At 35.9% G+C, this 23,094-nt stretch overlaps 1 protein-coding gene across 2 annotated transcripts in view; it reads left to right on the forward strand.

Annotated features, from left to right (window-relative positions):
- Dok6 (docking protein 6) overlaps nt 1-23,094 on the forward strand; it is a 367,856-nt gene that overhangs the window by 198,878 nt on the left and 145,884 nt on the right. Inside the window, exons 4-5 of one of the 2 annotated variants that reach the window (XM_048419471.3) lie at nt 527-646; nt 13,736-13,925. In XM_048419471.3, coding sequence (XP_048275428.1) covers nt 527-646; nt 13,736-13,925 — 310 coding nt within the window. The remainder of the gene's footprint in view (nt 1-526; nt 647-13,735; nt 13,926-23,094) is intronic. The other variant, XM_085676334.2, reaches the window with a different exon arrangement.

The raw sequence follows: 23,094 nt of genomic DNA on the forward strand, positions 1-23,094 counted from the left end.
AGTTTTTCTTTCAATTGTTCACTTGTTTATTTTTTATTTTATATTTGTTACTTTTTTAATAAATTTCTGTCAAAAACTTACTCATTCTAAAATATTCTAAAATGAGTAGTATTATGGTTAATACATAAAAGCATGTTGAAATGTATTATCAAAAATGGGAACTAGATGCTAGAGAAATGACTCAGGTTAAGAACACATGCTGCTTCTTCAGAAGATCTAAGTTCAGTTCTTATCACCCACATTAGACAGTTTACAATTGTTATAACTCTAGCATCAGAGGATCTGATGCCCTCTTCTGGCTTTTGGACACACGAGCATGCACACACACACACATACACACAAACACACACACACACACACACACACACACACACAATAATAATAAATGAGAAAAAATTGTGGAAAATTATTTCCCTGATTCTTCAACATATCTTTCTTTGTTCAAGTCCTACCATCATCTTGGGGGATGTGCAGAAAGCATTTTCACACTGCCTTCCCCTGCCCTGACATGTGTGCTCATTTTCAGAGCTGGAGGCTGAGGAGTGGTGCAAACACCTTTGCATGGAATGCCTGGGGACAAGGCTGAATGACATCAGCCTTGGGGAGCCTGACCTACTGGCAGCTGGGGTGCAGCGGGAACAGAATGGTGAGTGACTACCTACTATTCTATTGTGTCAGGTGGACTTACACTGGAGTGGAGTTTAGAGATATCTGAGAACATTCATGCTTTGAAGAGTTTGTTGAATGATATGACTGCTGATCCTAAACAAATTCCTGTGAAAGTCACACATCCAAAAGAATGAGCAGAACAATGGTGGGTGGGTTATAAAAATAAACGAAAACACACAGTTTGGTGGTTATAGAATCTGGGAAGAGATGGGGGAGGGGAATGAATATAATCAAAATGCAATATGTGGGATTCTCAAAGAATTACTAACAATATTGAAAAAATAAAACAAAGTTATCAACAGGTTGTTAAGAAATTTTTAGTGATGTAGCAACTAGAGAAAGTTCTAATGTTCAATCCAAGTTCCTGGTTTCTTGTTAGTGACAAAGCCACAAGCCTAAAACCTTAGGTAGGTGTTATGATGTGTACATATGGCATTTGAATGAATAATATTTTATCCCCTTCTTTGATGTCCAATATAGATTAAATTGTTACATTAACAAATTTAGATTAAATTATTACATTAACAAATTTGGCTTGTCTGTCTATTAAATCTTTTAGAGTATTTGGCTAGTAATATTATTGGTGGGAAGGAAGTTTATGTGTACCTAAGACAATACTGTTTCATCTCACAGGGGTATCTGCAATTTCATGATAATTCAAGTTTCATAGTCTTAATTAGTACTGAATTAGTAATGAAACCAGCTTCATCTACTAAGATACTGTCAATGGAATATTTTAGGTTATATTTGCAATGACTTTTAATTCATCACCAGTACGTTTTATCTAACTGAAAAGTTATTAACACAAGTATTATAACCTATGTGGTGATTATTCATTTGAAAAATCCTGAAGTTAAAACTGCTTTTTCTAATATAATCAACCTGCAATAATGACTCATTTCACTTTATTTCAATGTTAGGATTTATTTTATTATTGTGTATAAGGTATAGATAGTTTTAAACATCCTTGATTAAGATTATTACATACATTGGACACTAAAATATGAATCATTTGGCTAAACGACAACTTTTTTCATTTCTAGATTAGTTGCTTGTGTTAATAATAAATCTAGAATCACAAAAGTAGAAGATTTTCTATGATGTTCAATTAGTATCATAGATGAAGCTAGGTCCGGCTTTTTAAAAGAATTTGTAGCATATAAATTAATAGCCCTGGTTAAAACATGTCATGAGAGCCCTTGGTAATTAGAATGTTGTTGCATGTTATTAACAAGCATTATTATCTCATAGTCTATTAAAAGACTGTGTTTTTTGTAACTAAAATGAGAAACTTCTTGCTGACTAGTCAAAAATGTATACACATATACCTTTATATTTATATGTCAGATGCTGCCTCTTATGGATAGATTTTACAGAGTCATCAAAAAATTTCTGCAACTCTTTTGTAATTTTTTAAAAATATTCTCATCCTCTCCCACACTCACTCAGATTTCCATTTCTCAATTGTTTTCTAGTTGCTGTGGTACAAACAAAACCTCCTTAACTGTGCGGTGTAACATACACTCCCCAGTCGAAGTTTGAGATGTTAAAAATGTGGCTGATAAAGACTTTTTAAGAGCATAAGGAAAGAGGGGAGATGATTAAATTAAGCTTGTGGGTAGAAAAACCATGAGTATCTAGTATAAACTATTTTCATTCACTTCAAATAACTACACTTCCTTTTGGTTTCCATCCAAATGGATAATGCAATACTTCAGGGCACTTCTGTTCCAAATTTGATGATATTTTGGATTTGTCTGGAATCTGAAAGAAAATTTCAATATGTACTCCAAGATATGCAAACTTTAAATTATGTGCAAGACCTTTATTTAAAAATTACAAGTTTTCTTCTTTTAAGGAAGCATAAGTGAAAAATAAAGCAAAATTAATTCCTGTATAAACTTTACAACACACTTGAAATTATAATTTCACCAAAGCTGAAAATGCCTGCTTTAGAAGAATTTCTGATAAGCTTAATCAAAGAATAGATAGATGTGATTTTGATTATGTATTTCACAAACTGTACATAGTTGTTGAACTTCAAAAGGTGATTCTTAGTTCATTTAAGTAGCAAAATATACCTGATAGATAAAACACTGTCCAAAAATCCTGGATAACCATGAACTAAAGAAAAACAACAACGGATGTAATGACATGCAAGGAGGAAAGACCACATTGCCTCAACCCAACACGAAGTTCTACAATTAGCTAAGAAATGCCGAGAGTAAGAGATACAGTCTTTCCTCATGGAACGGTACACCAATTTGTCACTCTGAATCAAGAGGTCAGCTCTGAAACAAGCATACAATGTTATGCAGAGTAAATATGATGTGGTTAATTGTAGGTGTATATAAGTGTATGTGAATGTGAGTGTGTGTGTTGTGTGTGTGTTTGTGTGGTGTGTGTGTTTGTGTATGTGTGTGGTGTGTGATTTGAGAGTTTCCCTAAGATAAATAACAGGAGGTAATGAAACTTTATGGTGAAGACTAAGGTGTGTTTCCAGCCAGCATGGACCCTCTGGTGGTGTTTTGGAAGGAAACATCTATTCCACAGACTCTGTTTTATTTTAAAAATAAAATAATATTTTAAAACATTTTTATTTTAAAAATCTGATTAAGGTATCAATGCATTAATCATTTTATAATAATCATATGCATATATTATAATAATTTAAAATATATATTCATATAACAACAATTAATGATAAAAGGTCAGTAATTTGATAGAGAACAAGGAAGGGTATATGAAACAGTCTGAAGTAGGAAAGGTAAAATTATGTAATTACATTAAAATTAAAAACACTCCATAGATGTAGCAATAGGTCAGTATCACCTAGCTAATTCTTAAATTTATAGTCTTTCTTTCAAAATAACTGAAGACATTTTCGTGTCTAGTAATAAAAAGAAAATTCTTGGGTAGAGAGATTTTTTTTTCCTGTGAATCAAATTTTCCTTGATTACTAAGACATCCAAGACAGCCATTGTTCAAGGTGCTAGAGTGTGCATGCCTCCTTTTGTCTTTCATTCTTCTTAGAGATTAAGAGCATCAAAAATATTTGAAATTTGTTATTTATACTACATATGGATAATCAAAAAATACAACTCAACAAAATAATATTTTAGACTCTACTATGGCTAGATAATTATTAATAACTCTGTTAAACATGCAATTTTTGCATGTCTTCCCCAGTTTTCTCACTCCTATTCAGTAAGATTCTTCTTTACAAATAGTAACTTGACTTGAGAGCTTCCCTGAAATAAATATCAGAAGACTTCAAAAGTTTATGTTCAAGAATCAGGTATGTTTCCAGCCAGCATGAATCCTCTCCTTCAGGTTTAATGGTGTACTTTGATGTAGGTAGGTCTTCTTTCTATGTGTTGCTTTCATTGTCTAATTAATAAAGAAACTGCTTGGCCTGATAGGTCAGAACATAGGTGAGTGGTGTAGTAGTCTCCAGATCACAAGCATTTCTTCAGATACCTAGAGAAAAGTAAGGCATTAAAAAAAAAATAAATTGTTCTAGAATGATGGCATGCATGTACATGCCATCATTCTAGAAACTACTGTACAACATCATATGACTCTGTTGTACAGTAGTTTCCTCTAAGATTGAAACAATCCATCCTGCAGGGTTAAGCAGGAAGGTAAACAACTCAAAATAGTTTCAGGAAGTCCTTCAAAATGATAAAATTCACTAGGCTCCTCTATGCCAGAGTAAGCAATCTGGGAGTGCCCCTCAGTGTAACCAACCTGCAAAGAAGACTCTCAGACAAGTCAACCTGCAAAGTAAACTCCGAGACCAGACCAACTGCCTGGAAGATGTTTAGATCAACTGAATCAGTTGGAAAGACACTCTCCGAACTGTTGAGATATCTGCAACCTGTGCAGTGTGAAGCAGATGCCCAGGTTTTGTGAGTTGTTACCCCTTCTAGGGCATGCATTGGTGATGCAGCTGACTTTCAGTTATTTCTGCCCCTGTAAGCAACCCTTCACCATATTTTTTGTAAGTAACCACAATAAAACTCATTGATGTTGGAACTTGATGCTATCCATACTTTGGTTCATAACACACTCAAGAATTAATTTAATATGGGTGCAATTAAAGACAACTCTTCCTTACATATAACACTAAAGTATGACTATAAAAAGAAATCAGCCATAATTCATCAAAAAAATCAAATTTATGAATGCCAAAATCACCATAATATTTTTAGGTGAAGTAAATAAAAAAAGAAATTCACAGATGGAGGAAATTAGCACTCTGCTAAAGCTGGCTTCTGCCAATTCACAAGAACCTACTATTATAGGCAAAAATATCCCAAGTGCTAGAAATCAGAGCTCTGCTTACTTGTGAGTGATGAATAGCTAGAACATGGTAGAAGAGAAAAATGTCCTGAGGTGACAGCAATATTCTATGTCCAGTGTATCTTTGTCAGAAGCAAAAGGTATAAACATTCCAGTCATATGTCACAAATGGAACAATTCTCTAAAAATCAAAAAAAAATATAATAAGCAATGACATTAAAATTAATTCCTATATCCCTTAATTAAAAAACATGAGAAAGTTAATAAAAATATGAGCTAAAATATTTACTATAAACATGGTAATGAAAAGACTTCATATACAGAATTACAAATCAAGAAAAGAAACAATGCATCTTTCTTTTAATTAACCTGATCAAGTAATTTTATTTATTTTTTATTATTAAAAAAATTTCCGCCTCCTCCTTACCTCCCATTTTCCTCCCCCTCCCCTCACTCCCCTCCCCCTCCCCTCACTCCCCTCCCCCTTCCCCCACTCCCCTCCCCCTTCCCCCACTCCCCTCCCCCTTCCCCCACTCCCCTCCCCCCTTCCCCCACTCCCCTCCCCCTCCCCCTCCCTCTTCAGTCCAAAGAGCAGTCAGGGTTCCATGCCCTGTGGGAAGTCTAAGGTCCTCCCACCTCCATCCAGGTCTAGGAAGGTGCAGAACCAAATAGACTAGGCTCCCACAAAGCCAGTACATGCAGCAGGATCAAAACCCAGTGCCATTGTTCTTGGCTTCTCCGTCAGCCCCCATTGTCTACCATGCTCAGAGAGTCCGTTTTGATCCCATGCTTTTTCAGTCCCAGTCCAGCTGGGATTGGTGAGCTCCCATTAGATCAGCCCCACTGTCTCAGTGGGTGAACGCACCCCTCGCGGTCCTGACTTCCTTGCTCATGTTCTCCCTCCTTCTGCTCTTCATTTGGGCCTTGGGATTTCAGTCCAGCGCTCCAATGTGGGTCTCTGTCTCTATCTCCATCCATCGCCAGATGAATCTTCTATGGTGATATGCAAGATATTCATCAGTGTGGCTATAGGATAGGACCAGTTCAGGCTCCCTCTCCTCAGCTGCCCAAGGAACTAGCTGGGGACATTCCATGGACACCTGGGAACCCCTCTAGAGTCAAGTCTCTTGAAAACCCTAAAATGGTTCCCTTAATTAAGATATCTTCTTCCCTGTTCCCATATCCACCCTTCCTCCATCCCAACCATCCCATTCCCTCAGGGTCTCTCCATCTTCCCCTCCTCACTTTTCTCTCTCCATGTCCCCTTACCCCCACCCCACCCCAACCCCCAAGGTCCCAATTTTTGTCTGGCAATCTAGTCTATTTCCAATATCCACGAGGATAACTGGATGTTTTTCTTTGGGTTCACCTTCTTATTTAGCTTCTCTAGGACCACGAACTAAAGGCTCAAAGACCTTTATTTATGGCTGGAATCCACTTATGAGAGAGTTATTTATCGAACTGAGACAGAAGTCGTTTTCTCAGATTAATTATATTAGAAAAAGATGTTTTACCTCCAGGATTTTTCAAATGAATAATCACTACATAAGTTAAAGCATATTCATAGAGTGGAATATTACACTTATTAAGAATTTTATTCTCAGAGAATAATAACATGTGAAAGAGCATATACTATAACAACTATAACAAAAATGCTAAATATTTTATATTCAAAATAATAACAATTTTATGACTATGTTCACATATTTATGTGCACTCTGATTACTTAAATTACTTCTACAATGAATAACAATAACTTATTTTTATATTTAAAATATTTTCCATAGTTACTAAATAAACTTGATTTACTTGGATAATTATATCAGTAGTCATTCTTTGGAAGATTTGGCATTGTAAATTCGGTAAGAATTTTAAATGCTAGTGATTAACTTTTAAAATGCAGGTATTCCAATATTCCCATTTACAGAAGTCTGTGCATTGAGCAGATTGCAACAGGATGTACAATTTCTAGCCACATTACAATCAAATACATTTTGATAAACTTCTAGTTTAAGTAGGGACAGAATAACATTTTTCTAAAGAGTTCTATAAATTTTAACAAGCAGGAGTTATATTTTGTTTCACTGCTAATTATTTAAGGATATATCTAGATAGACAATGATAAAATTCCTCATTGCTTATCAGTTCCTTTTGGTCCTGAATTAAGTGTTGTCCATTTCAATATCACTGTACAGTAGAAATTTTAAAATAAAAGAAGCTAACAGGGTTTTCATTTCATCTGTGTAAGACGAGGTTACATTTAAATCTTTATTACTTGGTGTAACTTAAATAAAGCAGTTTGTATTACACAATGGAGTGGACCCACATCCTTGAATATTTGTAATAAATCTTAAACTTTTGCTCAGTTTTTCCTATAGATCCATGTTGACATTTTCCTCAGTGGTTTATACTACACCAGTATCTGAAGCTTTGCTTAGAAAGTACTGACTAAATTATTTATTGGTTTTGTATTATTACAAAAGTATGTTTGCAAGTGGTACCTCACAATTCTAAAATAACAACTCCAGAATGGCAATTCTGGATTCATAAATTTCTGGCAGACACAGAGCTGTGTCTAATAATAAAAAATACTAAGTAATTATTTGGAACAGGCTGAGGGATTATTGAACACAATTCTATGAAGAGCTTTTATAAGAAAGTGTGTGCACTTCATTCCCCACACTGGCAGAAGATATTTGTAGAGTTTGGGGATGTTGGTGGCAATGGTAGATACTGCTGGAAAGGCAGAGGTCCTACAAAGCAGAATGCCAGACTAAGTCCCAAAGCACCTGTATTTGGAACTGAAGTGACTTCTGTTTTCCCCATGATGGATTTAAGGTCCGGGGATAAAAAGGAGATTCAGCTCTTCATGATATTCAAATACATGGATGCTAATCATCCAATGAACCACATTTCTACACTGATTGCATCCATCAAGCATGCATTTTCTTGGAAAACAAGCGATACTTACGGTTAGCCTCCCCTTGACTCATCTTGATATGATCCACAACAGAACACTTACCTAGCCTTGCAAAGTATCTTTTGAGAAAAGGGAATGGAGGAATAGAGACAAAGAACAAGTCTGAACAGCAGAACCTGTGTGCAAATGAGAACCCCTCATTAGGGTGAACTATACGGCAAGGGTCTGGATATGATGATGATTCTCTGAAATGTTCTACATACCCTCCAAAAGACAGTCAATTCCTGAACTGCTCATCATTAGGAATACAGCAACACAGAAGTAAACCTTCAATAGTAGTAAGAAGTTAGCACGGATTCTCCTTTTGTCTGTTTCCTTTCCCAAGACAGACATCCCCACCTAAGGAAGTTATAGAAAAATTAAGATGTTGAAGTAAATGATAATGGCTATCTGTTGAGTTCCAAGCCACTGACTTCCCCTAAGAGACAGGAGGATAATATGTTACAACCAGATCACAGTGACTAAGTCATTAGTGGCATGAAGATGAATCTATCCTCAAGACCAACAAACAGTGAACTAAGAAATCAACACGTGCTGCAGGGAACATCAGGAATAGGAAGAGGAGCAGTGGCAGGGGAAAATAAACTATTTTTTAAAAGTACATCATGCTCAATCTGCATCTGTTTTTGAACTAATTAAAGGAATAAATTTAACTTAGATGTTCTCTTTTATAAATAATCTTTGTTAATTCTTTAGAGGTACTTTAATAAGAGAGATGTACAAACAGTGAGTTTCACCTCATATAATCACAAGTTAATAGAAAAAATCCATAAAAATAAAAAACATCAACTTTTCAGGTTACATAGTCATAATTAGTCATTTCATAACTAGTTTATTTATATAAATGTACATATTTCTTAGCTATGTTTATTAATAAAACATAGAGTTCTTAAAAATAAATGAGTGTTCAGCTTTTGACTGGGGGAAACCATGGAACTGAAATTCAGATTGTTAGGCAGAGTAGGAACTACAGAGGAAACTTAATGCAAAGAATAGTCAAAAGATAAGATCTAAGTTGTGCTTTATTTTATAGAACTTATATTTCTGAGAACCATTTAAATTGTAAGTGGGAAATATAATGCCAATATAAGAAGTTTCATGGGTGTAAATTATTGTTAGATTTAACCAATTTCTGTAGAAATGTGATAAGTTTTAATATTAGTGTATCTCCTGGCTTCTAGATAGGTAGGATACTTAGTGCTACATTTCATAATATCCAAGTCCACCACTTCTGAACAAAAGGGGGAAATGGGATAGAGTGGATAAAAGTTACCAGCAATCAGCTAATAAAAGCAGCGTTCTTTGAAAAAAGAGAATGTATTGACACCCAATGAACATTTTCAAATTTATTTCAGCAATGGCAAATAATGGAGTCACCATGCCATGACAAATGTACTAAATTTTGTAACATGCTGTGTACCTGAAAATTTTGAAAGCATCTTTTTGAAAATACAATTTATAACAATAAATTTGACCAATCAGATGTGTCTATTTTCTGGTCTGTTAACATTTTCTATCTGTGTTTTGTATCTCTTATAAAAATTGCAATTATCTTGGTACCATATGAAGGGGAAGAGGTAGAAGGAAGAACAGTGATATCTTTGGACATGGTATAAAACTGCCTTCCAAATTTACATCTCTCTACCTATATCTAGTCCAGCTCTCAGATCTCATCAAAGAAACTTCTTTGTGCAGTAGATGGTGGTTAATACAGAAACTCACAACAGCTAAAGAACAGTGAAGAAGTGACTGTGCAGTACATAGCCACAATGAAGCATTTGTGTTACATCCCTCTCCAAGAGATTAACACTTAACTGTTCAGAAGGACTGTTACAAAACAGCATCTGTTAGACAAAAGAGAACTACTACACTTGTAAACTCATATCAGCTGTCATTGTCCTTACAAGAATAGCACAAGATCAGACCAAGTCACATTTTAGCATGAGGAAGAAGGGCTTCATGATCCTCCTAACAGAAGAGTTTCTGGGAAAAGAATGTGTGACTCCTGGTAGTCAACAACACTCCAATGGATGGCCCCACACCCAGAGTATAAAATCAGCACAAACTGGAATTAATGAGTTATTAAATCTACAAAAATAAATAAAAAATAGGGTTTATAGAGATCTGGAAGGACCTAAGGGGAGAAGGTGGAAAGAATGTCATGAAAACAATTTGTATGTAATTCTCAAAAGAATTAATAAAATATTAATTTTAAAAAAGAAGGGAGGTTCATGGAAATTTACTATTTGCCTTGGTATGTATTTTCTACTAGAGTGAACCACAATAATAAAACAGTATTATTAAAGTTGACTAAACTAATTTTCCTGCATTCTGCTTATTTATACTTGCTATATGAGTCTCTGATTATTGCTTCTGCAACTGCAAACTCCGCTTATTTTCCATCCCCCACACTTAAACAAATAACTGTACATGGGTTAATCTCAGCTCTAGATAGACCTGTTTAAAAACCCACCAGCTGAGGAAGGAAGACTTCGTCCCTTCTGTGAACCATGGCATGGTCTGTTGCATAATCTGACCGGATCACATTTAGCCAGAACTACCATTATTGGGCCAAAACCATTAGGTCAAATCCGTTTTATTTTTCACTCTCTCTCTTTTCAATTTTTTTTTTTATTTTACCCACCAACCACCCTCTTCCCTCCCTTTCTACTGCTCCCACCACCACTTCCCCCCCAACCCACCCCCTATCCACTCCTCAGAAAAGGGAAGGCCTCCCATGGGGAGTCAACAAAGCCTGGCAAATTCAGTTGAGGCAGGACCAAGCCCCTCCCTACTGCATGGAGGCTGAACAGACATCCTACCCTATGGAATGGGCTTCTAAATGCCAGGTGCACACCAGTGATAGATCCTGGTCCATTTTATAATACTTCCTGCACCATTACACATCTTTGTTAGATAAGCTAGTTTAATAAACATTCAGTTTTGCTTCTTATTTGGACATTTCAAATAAAATTATGTGGTCTTATATACCAGCAAATATATAACCATAAGTTTCATAAAATTGTAAATTTATGGATGATATTTTGGGGATTTTCTTAAACACTATAGTTTGGAAATGGAAGTATATTTAATCTGAAAATCATTTACATAACAATTTTTTCTACATTCAACAGCATTGAAAATACGTACAAAATTTTATTTGTTTATCAGTTAATTATCACTGAAAATGATAATTGGTTTTCTTTTTAGCTCTTTTGCTACTTGGAAATGGATTTTTAAGTATTCTTTAATAGTATTTTTATTATTGTGATCACATTAAATAAAAATTCCTACCTTGACAAATGATAAACTTTCATAAAAAATATCTTTTGGTATCTTTTCTTTTATTCCAGTTGGCATGTGAAATTATTCTTTTCAAGACCATCACAAGTTATTTGAGATAGTGTTAATGAGAAAATATTAGAGTGTAATTTCGTGGGGAAGTCTGCTAGTTTATCCTACTAGAACATGTCATGTTTTACAAAGCTTTGTTTGCTCTATCATTATTTTAACCTTGGCCAAATTTAACATTAATTTTACATTTAAAATATAATGTTTTAATTTATCAGTTTTATAATTAATTTAACAAACAACCATGTAACAATGTTGAACTCAACGCGAAAGTTTTGTAATCTCCTGGATAACTCAGATTTGCCTATTAGAGATGGTGGATGAAACCTTGATGCTCTTTTTAAACCCACCTTACAATAATTTTGAGGAATATCAAGGGCTAAAAACTGGTACTTGTTTCAAGAAAATGAAATATTTGCTCTTTAATTTTAAAAGTAACATTCTTTGACAATATTTTAAATTACTCACCTCATGTACTTATTCCACCTCCCTGAGAGACTGTTGATAACTAAAACTTGTTTGGACAGACGATGTCTTTATTGGTGTGGCAGATGATTCATTGTCTTTATTGGTACAAAAAACAGAGATCAGTTGCCTCTACTCCTCCAACAAAACCCTTCACAAATGTTAGTAATTAGCACCATTTTAGTTGAATTTGAAATTCCTGAAATTCCAGTCACTAGCAGATAATGGATTTAAAATATATGTAGCATAAAAATAATATTTCTACAGGTCACTGCAATATTCAAATACGGTAAGAAAATTAAAACATGTTATATTTTGTTTCTAAAACATAACTAAAACTGAGTATAAATGTCAGTCATAAGACTATCATTGTTCAAGCCTTCATGTTTAAGTTAACGTAACCCACTTCAAATTTGAATATTATTCTTTGACTCAAAGAATCCTTACTTGGTAAAATACTTGCCAGAAAAATTCTTAATTAGCCAGATAATTTTCACTGAGCACCAGTAAGCATTCGGTATTTAAGAATGTGGTGTTATGACGGATAGCACCACATTCCAAAATATATATTCTAACTACAACTGCCTCAGTGTACTTTTCAAAATAATTAATTCAACCACACTGCCTCTTCAGCATGCTTCAGAATTGCAGTATAATGTACAGAGAGCTCTCTTCCAGTAATTCTTGAATTTATCATGTTGATATTGTTCAGAATGCCTCAGTTTTCACATCCTCTATTCATTATGTATTAGATTTTATTCACATGTCTTCACAAATAGATATTAATCACTTACTATAAACCAAGGAATGATGCTAGGAAGCACACTTATCTTATACAGCACTTTATACGTTCTTTACTTCCTGGAACTTACAAACCATTGTTTCTGAAAGTGCATTCAATGCATTTAAATGGGAATCAAAGCCTGCAGAACTTTGCAATATCCTTGGAGATGCACAGAAAATTGCAAAGCAAGGTTTAGAGTTACTGCCTAATAATAGGATTTTCAACTATAAAATATACTAGAGTGAAAGAAAGTAAATATCTTTAGATTGCTTACCAAGGACATGTCTCAAGTTTTGTAGAAGGCAGTAATGAATATATGCAATTACTGTATGCCAACTCTGACCCTGACTACATTGTTTTTACGTGTACATGGGATTATTTTGCAGTGTCTCTGTAGTTAGGGAGTTACTCAGATTGTACATTAAATACTTCAGGTCACAAAGGTGAGACTGATTCAGTAGTATTTATCCATAGATAGATAGAAATATAGAAAAACAGATAGATGATAGATGGATAGATAGATAGATACATAGATACATAGATACATAGATGATAGATAAGGTATGGTTTCTTGCAAAGGTTGTGTTTATGACAACCAGATGACTATGTTAAGAAGCTGAATAAGCATCATGTGGAAGAGATTCTGCTTAGCTATTACTCTAACGTTTCAATGGTACTGTTTAACTATTGTGCAATCTTCACTACAAAGCATGTATGCAATGCTGTGGGATAATGCTCTTTTAACTTGTAAAGATTTGTCACTCATATTGGTTTAATAAAGTGCTGATTGGCCAAGAGACTAGTAGGAAAGTATAGGCGTGCTGACCAGACAAGGAAGAAAGAGAAAATGCTCCACTAAGAAAAGGTGCCAAGTCACGTGGCTAACATAGATAAGAATTATGGGTTAATTTAAATTGTAAAAGCTAGTTAATAATAAGCCTGAACTAATAGGCCAAACAGTTTATAATTTATATAAGCCTCTGTGTGTTTGTTTGGAACTGAACATCTGTGGGTCCAGGTGGGACAAACTTCTATCTACAATAGTGTGCAATGAGAGTGAATGAATGAGCGATGATAGCTTAGTGAACTTCTCTCTTTAAAAAATAAAGAGAAGTAATGTTTTCCAGTGTGACTATGAGGACACTTCCTTGATTTTCTCCATGCTTTTTGTTTCTTTGTAGAACGATTCAATGTTTATCTTATGCCTACACCCAACCTGGATATTTATGGTGAATGCACAATGCAGATCACTCATGAGAATATCTATCTCTGGGATATCCACAATGCCAAGGTCAAGCTGGTGATGTGGCCTCTTAGCTCACTAAGAAGATATGGTCGGGATTCAACGTGGTTCACCTTTGAGTCAGGAAGGTAAGTTCCAGTTTCATGACAGAAATGCAGCTATGTGTCTAACAGAGTCCTTTGAGAAAATTTCTGGCCACCATTGCTAGATATAAGCATTACCTTTATAAAAGGTCAAAGCTACCAAAATACACATACCTACTGCTTCTGATTAATGATTTGAAAAATATTATTAATTATAACATTATAACAGGATAATTACCCCAGTCAAACTCATTGCAGTCTCAAACATGAATATCAAGCTATTATAATAATGTAAGGTATTAAAATGTTATAATAATAATTCTGACACATTTTCATGCAGTAATATTCCTATGCAATTAAATATGTCCTTGGCTATATTGTTTTTGTGAGTTTATTAAAAGAAAATGATATTAAATGCTGTTTTTAAAAATTATATATTACATTTTAGGTTTCAGATTAAGTTACACAACTTCTTCACCACATTTTGTACTGGTAACATTATTGAGTAATTTAATATTCAAAATGATTGAAGAAATTATGTCATAGCCACAATTGTCATAAAACAAATAGGCTGACTTTTGCCTCACAGAATATGGTTGATAACCATACCTGCTTGAAGTGAATGGATTGTTCACAATTATTATGCATAGACATGATTATACATGAGCTTTGGACAATGAAATTAACATTTTTAATCTTCAGACCCCTTTGGGAGAATATGCACCTAACATGAGACTTAAGTTGGGGCATTGTTTTATCCACATCAGAATTGAAATCAAAGCCTCCTACTTATGTGAGTTCTCTAGCCAGTGAGCTACATCTTAAGCCTAGATTTAAAATTTCTATGTGACAAAGTGACAATGAAAGCATCAGTCTTCCCAGGTGGGAACTTATTTAACACACTGTTCAAATGAATTCATGGTCTTTTTTTTTTCATGTTTTTTTTATTACTAAAAAATTTCTGCCTCCTCCCTAACTCCCATTTCCCTCCCCCTCTTCCCCACTCCCCTCCCCCACCCTCTCCAATCCAAAGAGCAGTCAGGGTTCCCTGCCCTGTGGGAAGTCCAAGGTACTCCCCACTCCATCCAGGTCCAGGAAGGTGCTCAACCAAACAGACTAGGCTCCCACAAAGCCAGTACATGCAGTAGGATCAAAACCAGTGCCATTGTCCTTGGCTTCTCAGTCAGCCCTCATTGTCCGTGAATTCATAGTCTTAAACAAAAATTATGACTGAGGTTCCAATGTATGCGACATATCAACTTTAATCCATAACTTTCTTCATATAAATGTTTAAATATTCATATATAGTTGGGTTCTAATAATGTTTGTCTTAGGTCACATGTCTCTTGAATTTTAAGAACAAAAATCCTTCAGCTGCAGTAATTTTCATAGAATGAAGTGCTTTTACATCAAGAAAATATTACATTATCATGCTAATTTCTCTGAAGAACCTTGAATCTTGTGTTTACTTAGTAACTCAGAGCTCATCCAACTACCTATTCCTTTCTGCCTAGAAACTCAGGGTACAATAAGGATCGTATTCTGTATAACAATTGAAAATAAAATTTTTAATACAAAGGATATTTTTAGGCATGTACACTGCTTTAAAAATTATCACATTGTATAAAAGGGGTGGTAATTTTTTAACTATTCACTCATCTAAAATATTTGTTTACTAAACTAAAGATTAGTATTATACGGGAATAAATAGGTAGATAAATAAGTTAATAAAGTGCTTATCTATAAGCATGAAGACCTAATTTTCATTCCCAAACAAACATGATGAAAACAAAACACACAAACAAAGAACCTTGGGCATCATAGTCTGTCCTTGTAATCCAGTATTAATGAAGCAGAGACAGGAGGAAACCTGGGCATCTGTGGTCACCACCTACGTTGTGGGCTGGGCCAGTGAAAGACCCTGGGTTGTTCAGTGGTGCTGTCATGAGGACAAATCACACCATACAATAAACTCTCAAGTTTGAGGTTTATTAGCAAAAGGGAAGGGTTGGGAGGGGAATGAGCAGAATTTGATTTTAAAGGAGGTTTAGTGCATGTGCACAGAGACTGCCCAGCGATGAAGCACACACACACTGACTAGGTGTCGGTCGTAGGATCTTGGGCTGTCCAGGCATCTGCCTGAATGCTGACAATGCATATACACAGGGGATGCTTTTAGCGACGACAGCTGAAGACCCTGAGGGCAGGCTAGTTTGATGCCTGAAATGCTAGCAAGCACATGAACATAAGGAGTAGGTGTGGTTGATGATGTATTCTGTTAGGACCCATAGAGTCAGGACAGCATAATGCTAACACGTCTCAAAGGAGATCAATGATTTGAGGATGAAACCCAAAGTTGTCCCTTAGCATCTGTGCGCGCGCGCGCACACACACACACACACACACACACACACACACACACACACACAAATCACACAGTGAGAAAGAGAGAGAGCACACAACAGAACTACTGTTGTTGGGCAGGGTGGTGCATACCTCTCCTTTATATATTTTTTTTTTAATTTGGGTTTTGATTTGCTAGGGAGGTTGCAAGGGCAGAGGGCAGATGTAACAAATCTAAACAAAACTTAAAAGAAAAGAAGAAGAATGTTACTGTGAAAGCTGTAGTGTACTATGGTAAATCATACAGTTCGCCATTTAGTCCATTCGTCTTTATTGCAAGTGTTCACTGCCATGAGTCATTGGTCTCGCTGGAGGCCTCTGGTTTCCTGCGATACCACCAATAATGGTCTGTCACTGGGGTTACTCTTGAATATGCTGGTTTTCTGTGTCATAGAGATCCAGCCACTTCACCTGCTCAAACAATTCATAGATGAGGTGGATGCTGGGTGGTAGCTTTGCCTCATCCTCACGACCTGGTCAAGCTCTCCAGCACTGCCTTGGCTATCTCACCCAATGTAAGACACAGCAAGGAGTGGATACAGGGCCCATTCTTCTGTATGCTGTAGCTGGTGTAGGGCAAGGCTAGTTCTCTCACTCTGGCCCTGCGACCAGCTCTCTCACCTGCCACAGATAGGAAGGGATGGAAGGGGAGGGCATCTTTTCCTCACCATGCTACCACTTGGCAGAAAAGGGATGGCAGGGTCAGCATCCTGTCTTCTTCTCATGCCCTCAGGGCTGGCTCGCCTGCATGCCCAGCAACAAGGTATCAATAGTGTACAGTCCAGACAGGAAGCAGAGCCACTACTTGAGGCAATTTCTTACCTTATTTTTAAATTTTTTTATTTATTTACATTTTTTAAATCTATATTTTCTCATTTTACATTCCAATCCCAGTTCCCACTCCCTCTCCTCCTCCTGTTTCCTCCACTTTTCCCCACCCCCCACTCATCAGAGAGGGTAAGTTTCTCCATGGAAAGTCAACAAAGTCTAACACATTGCTTTGAGGCAAGACCAAGGTCCTCTCCATTATATCTAGGCTGAAAAAGGTATCCCTCTAAAAAGAATAGGATCCAAAAGGTTAATACAACCAGTAGGAATAAATTCTGCTCTCACTGCCAGTGGCACCACAGTCTGCAACACCATATAACTTTCAGGCACATTCAGATGCCCTAGTTTGGTCCTATGCTGGTCTCCTCATTGTCTGGCTGGAGTAAATGAGCTCTCACTAGCTCAGGTCAGCTGTTTTAGTAAATATCCCCATCATGGTCTTGACCCCTTTGCTAATATCACTGCTCCCTCTCTTTGACTGGACTTTGGGAGCTCACCCCAGTGTTCCGCTTTGGACCTCTGTATCTGCTTTCATCAGTTTGGATGGACTAGAAAAATCCATCCTGAGTGTGGTAACCAGAGCCAGAAAGATGAGCATGATAAGTATTCACTCATAAGTAGATATTAGATGTAAAGGATAACAAGCCTTTAGCCCATGACCCCAGAGAAGCTCGGTAACAAGGAGAACCCTAAAAGAAATACATTCCTGGAAAGGGGAAATAGAAAAGAGCTCCTGAGAAATTTGGGAGCATGGGGGAAGTGGTGAAGTGAGAAGGGGAGGAGAGAAGAAAGGGATAGGGATAGAAGAACTTGAGGGAATTGGATGGTCGAGATGGGGGAAGGACAGGGAGGGAGCTCAAGGAAACAGGTATATTGATTGAAGGAGCTATGGGTCCTTAGCAAGAAATGTGGCACTATAGAAAATCCCAGGAACCCGCAGGATGACCCCAATTAAGAGTCTAAGCAAATGTGAAGAGAGTGACTGAACTGGTGTTGCCCTGTAGTTAGATTGATGACTATCTTAAATGTTATCATAGAGCCTTCATACCTTATTATATAATATAAGGCTAATCTAACTACATATCCTCAAGTCAGAAATCTGAACTTCAACTTGTTCTTGCAGTTACTGATGGCACTTTGTCCTCCCAAAATTATGTTGAAGCCCTCACCCCCCAAGGTAACTATATGTAGACAGAGCCCTTTGAAGATACTTAGGTTAAGGTAATATCATGAACATAGGACCCTCATTATAGCATGTTCTATAGTATAGGTAGAGGTGCTGAAGAGATGGCTCAGCAGTTAAGAGCACTTGCTGATTTTCCAGAGGATTCAATTTCTTTGATCTATGCCAGGTGACTCAGAATTGCCAGTGTCTAATGCTCCAGGGTGATCTGACACCTCTGGCCTCTACTATGTCACATGACCACACAGAGTCACATAACTAAAAATGAGTCTTAAATAAATTAAAAAACAAAACAAACAAACAAACAAAATAAAAAAAAAGATTAGACTCCAGGGACCTTGCTTACTCTTCATCTCTCCTAGCATCTAAAACAGTGGTTCTCAACCTGTGGGTTACAGCCCATTTAACAAACCTCTATCTCCAAATTTATTACATTATCACTATCATATCATATCACTACCAAAACAGTAGCAAAGTTAGCATTAAGAAGTACCAATGACAATAGTTTTATGATGGGGGTTACCACACATGAGGAACTACATCAAAGGGTCTCAGCATTATGAAATTTGAGAACTGATGCTCTAAAAACACAACCAGAAGAAATCCATTCCTGAGAACACATCCTACTAATGTATTGGTTTTGAGTTATCCAGTCTTCAGAACTGTGAGATCATAATTTTCTTTAGCTTAATCTGCTCCCAGGCTAGAGGTGGACAACTCTAGACTGGATGAGTGTGGAGATGAGCATTCGTTTCTCTCTCCTCATATTGTAGGTGTGGTTTGACAAGTTATTTTAAGTTCCTGCTGCCTTAACTTTTGTCCTGTGAGTGTGTGAAACCTGGCATTTTGAGCTAAAATAAACATTTTATTCCCTAAGATGCTCTTTGTCAGGGTATTTTAGCACAGCAACAGAAATTAAGCTAGGACAATAGGCTTTGTCATAAATGCAATTTAAAATTATGAACTCAAAGAAGTAACAAAAAGAAAATTCTCATTTAGTAGTAAAATGAAGGTAAAGGGTTTTTAAATCTAAATAGATACAATAAATGAGCCATATACTGATGGATTTTGTGTCATCAAAGCTAATGCTACTGTTTCTGAAGACATCCTAGACAAAATAAAAATTCAAGCCAGGGCCAGAGGAAAAATTAATGATATTATTGGTAAAAATCACATGTATTCACAACTACAATTTTTACAGCCCCAAAAAGACGGTAAATAGCCCATTCATAAAAGGACCAAAGTGTTGTCAGTTTATCAGAGAATCTCTACTGACACTCTGGAAAACACACAAAGAAAATACGCTCAGAAAATTGGTTATCAGGAATGATAAACTAAAACAAGGCTCCACTGCATCTCCTTTGTCAAAAGAAAAACAAAACACCAAGTGCATCAATTAGAAGCAGAACAGTTCTGAGTCTCTTGGTAATATGAATAAAAACTAGCATTTTTAGAAATACTTTGATAGTTTTGGGTGTACCATATGACAGAAAAATTTTACTTATACAAGTTTATTTTCAAAATAATACTCATATCTGAATGTTCAGTGTCTTCCTGTATAAAAGTGAGAATAGAAATATGCAATTTATAGCAAATGAGACTGGAAACAGAATTCATAATATTGTTATTTAATATAATACTTCTTTCTCATAGCACTCCATTAAACCTAAACCGAGAAACATTTTTCTAAGAAATATATAATAATACATTTGTACAAAATTATATTAGTCAAACTGATTTATACAGACAGAAAATTTGAGGTATACAAATAATGCACTGCTCATATACACCAAGAAACTTCAGGTGAGGAGAATATTCTATATCCTGAAACTCCAAAGTTTTCACTATTAAAAATGATTATTTGAGTGATAAATTTGTTAATTGGCTCCATTTCACCAGTTCTTGGCATATGTGTTTCTCAAAGCATCACACTGTATATAATTTATTTCTATATTACTAATATCCATTATATAAAACTATAGGATTAACTAAGCTATTTCAAACATGCATATCACTTCCCCATTATTCTGACTTGTCTTACCCTTCTCTGTCTCTCACTAGTCCCACATGGCTTACCTTATAGTTGAATAATTCCAAAAATATATTTTCTATGCACAAATGAAAATGTGATATTTGTATTTCTATGTCCAGTTTATTTCACTTAACACATGATTTCCATTTCCATACATTTTCCTACAAATGGAAAAAATTTAGTTATTTATTTTTCTTTATGGTTAACTATAACTCAATTGTGTGTGTGTATACTGCAATTCATTTTCCCATTTATCTGTTGATTGGCATCTACACTGATTGTATAACTTGTCAATAACTAATGCATCAACACATATGGGTTTTATGTGTATAGTATGCTGACTTATATTCCTTTAGACACAGTCCCTGGAGTGCTATACCTGAATCCTCTAGAAGTTCTAACTTTAGTCTTCTAGAGAACACAGTTTACACTGATTTCCATAGGATTTGCTCCAGTTGCATTTCAATTTACACAGTGGGATCATTTTACCCACAATCTCAATACTTTTGTTTATTTCCTTGACTATAGTATTCCGGAAAAATAGATTAAGTAGAATCTCAATGTAGTCTTGTTTTCTATTTCCCTGATACTAAAACTGTTGAAAGCTCTTTTATGCTTTTTATTTATTTTTTACATTTAGAATTCTTTTGAGAATTATTGTTTCAATTTATTTGCTTACTTTTAAAAAATTTAAGGGTGTTCTAATTTGCTTTCTATTACTCTGATAAAACACTAACCAAAACAGCTGAGGAGAGAAAAGGGTTTACTTCAACTTAGGATGCCATGCCATGGTCTACCATTGATGTACGTCAAGGCAGGAATTAAAGGAGGAACCTAGAGTTGGGAACTGAAATAAAGACACAAGAGGAATTCAGCTTAAAGACTTTCTTGGGTACCTTTCTTACACAGCCCAGGTCTGCCTGCCCAGCTTGGCCTGCAGAGGTGGTGGTATCTCCAAAATCAACCAGCAATCAAGAAAATGTGCAACAGAAATGACCACAAGCCAATCTGATGAAGGCAATTCCTCTATTGAGATTCCCTTTTTCCAGAAAACCTCAACTGACACCCTTTATCAACCTTATAATACAAACATATCACCATAAGCTGTACCCTTCTCATTTCTTATCCCCAAGATCCCATGTTAATACTGTAATTGAGAACAGTTCAGTTTCTAAAAGTCACAGTTTTTAAAACTTTCAATACTTAAAAGTTCCAAGATCTCTTTACAACTTTATACTGTGGGCTACTATAAGAAAAAAAAGCTACATGCTTTCTTATTTTAAGAGGAAGGGACAAGGTCATAAAACAATAACAATTAAGCAAAACAAAAATCTAGCAATATTATTTAATGTCTAATATCTGGAACTCACTCATGATTTTCTGGGTACCAAAGACCTCAGGCAGCTTCACATCTCAAACTATGCCATCGACAACACGCTCCTTGTCTGATAGGCTCAGGCCAGCTACACTTCACACTTGTCACTGTTGACAGTCCACATTCCTGATATTTTCAATATCCAGTGTCCCCTCTGTTGCTGAAACTGCTCTTTCAGCAGTGTCCTCTCCATGAAAATCCTCAGGGGCTCTGCATGATTCTTTCAAAGCCAGTACCATATGGGAGTTTCTTACACATTACCAATGTTGCTGTCCAGTTTGACATTTGTTGAAAATTAAGGAATGGTTCACTAAATATTGCATATCAATTTTTTGGATCTTATCATTAAATTTACTGGTTATTTCCATGTTACATTGTATTAATTTTTTGTTCTTTGAGCAATCCTAAGGAGATGCATATTAATGGTACTTTTAAAGAGATAGGCTGCTACCCCCCCCCCCCCCCGCCATGCCCACCCTCGATCATGCTGCATGCTTACAGGCTCCCATTTCCAAAGCATCTTGAACACTTTATCTCTACCCTTAATTTTCTGAGGGCAAATAGATGGAGGAGCTGACTGAGAAGCCAAGGACAGTGGCATTGGGTTTTGATTCTACTGCATGTACTGGCTTTGCAGGAGCCTGGTCTGCTTGGAAGCTCACCTTCCTGGACCTGGATGGAGTGGGGAGGACCTTGAACTTCCCACAGGGCAGAGATCCCTGACTGCTCATTGGACTGGAAACGGAGTGGGAGGGGGGGAGGGGGAGGAAAATGGGAGGAGGTGGAAATTTTTAATAAAAAATAAAAAATTTTAAAAAAAGAAAAGAAAAAAAAGGAAACCGGGGCTTTGCAAAGGCTTATTTGGGGAAACGGAGCACAGAGCTCTTGTCCCTCCAGTCATTCGAAATATTGCATATTATTATATGCAAACTACATCATAAAGATCCGCATATGAGAAACTATTAGGAAAAAAGTAGGATAAGATTCATTCTTTCCATTTTTTCTCTTGTACTACTTGAATATTTGTCAATTATCTTTTATTTAAAAAAACACCTTATTTGAAAAATGGGGCTAAAGAAGAGAGTGAAACCTTAGTTATTCTACAAAGCACATATCTCAAAGAGATAGTACTTGCCAGATCGTCATTTTTATGCCAGCCAATTGTGATCACAAATGTGTTTTCACAGCATGAGTAAGTTTTGAACTGTAAGAACTTTTGAGATAAATCACCACTTTTTCCTTTTTTCTTTGAGATTTATTTTATTTCCTTTATATTGTCTAATCTCAAAAGTTAATATAAGTTTTTCAGGTAGAAATAAAAAGAAAATGCATAAAGATCACTCATAATATCTCCCTCTTGAGATAAAACTTCAATGTTTTGATACACTTCTGT

This window comes from Myodes glareolus, chromosome 13 (genome assembly GCF_982192425.1).
Source record: "Myodes glareolus chromosome 13, mMyoGla1.1, whole genome shotgun sequence".
Lineage (NCBI taxonomy): Eukaryota > Metazoa > Chordata > Mammalia > Rodentia > Cricetidae > Myodes > Myodes glareolus.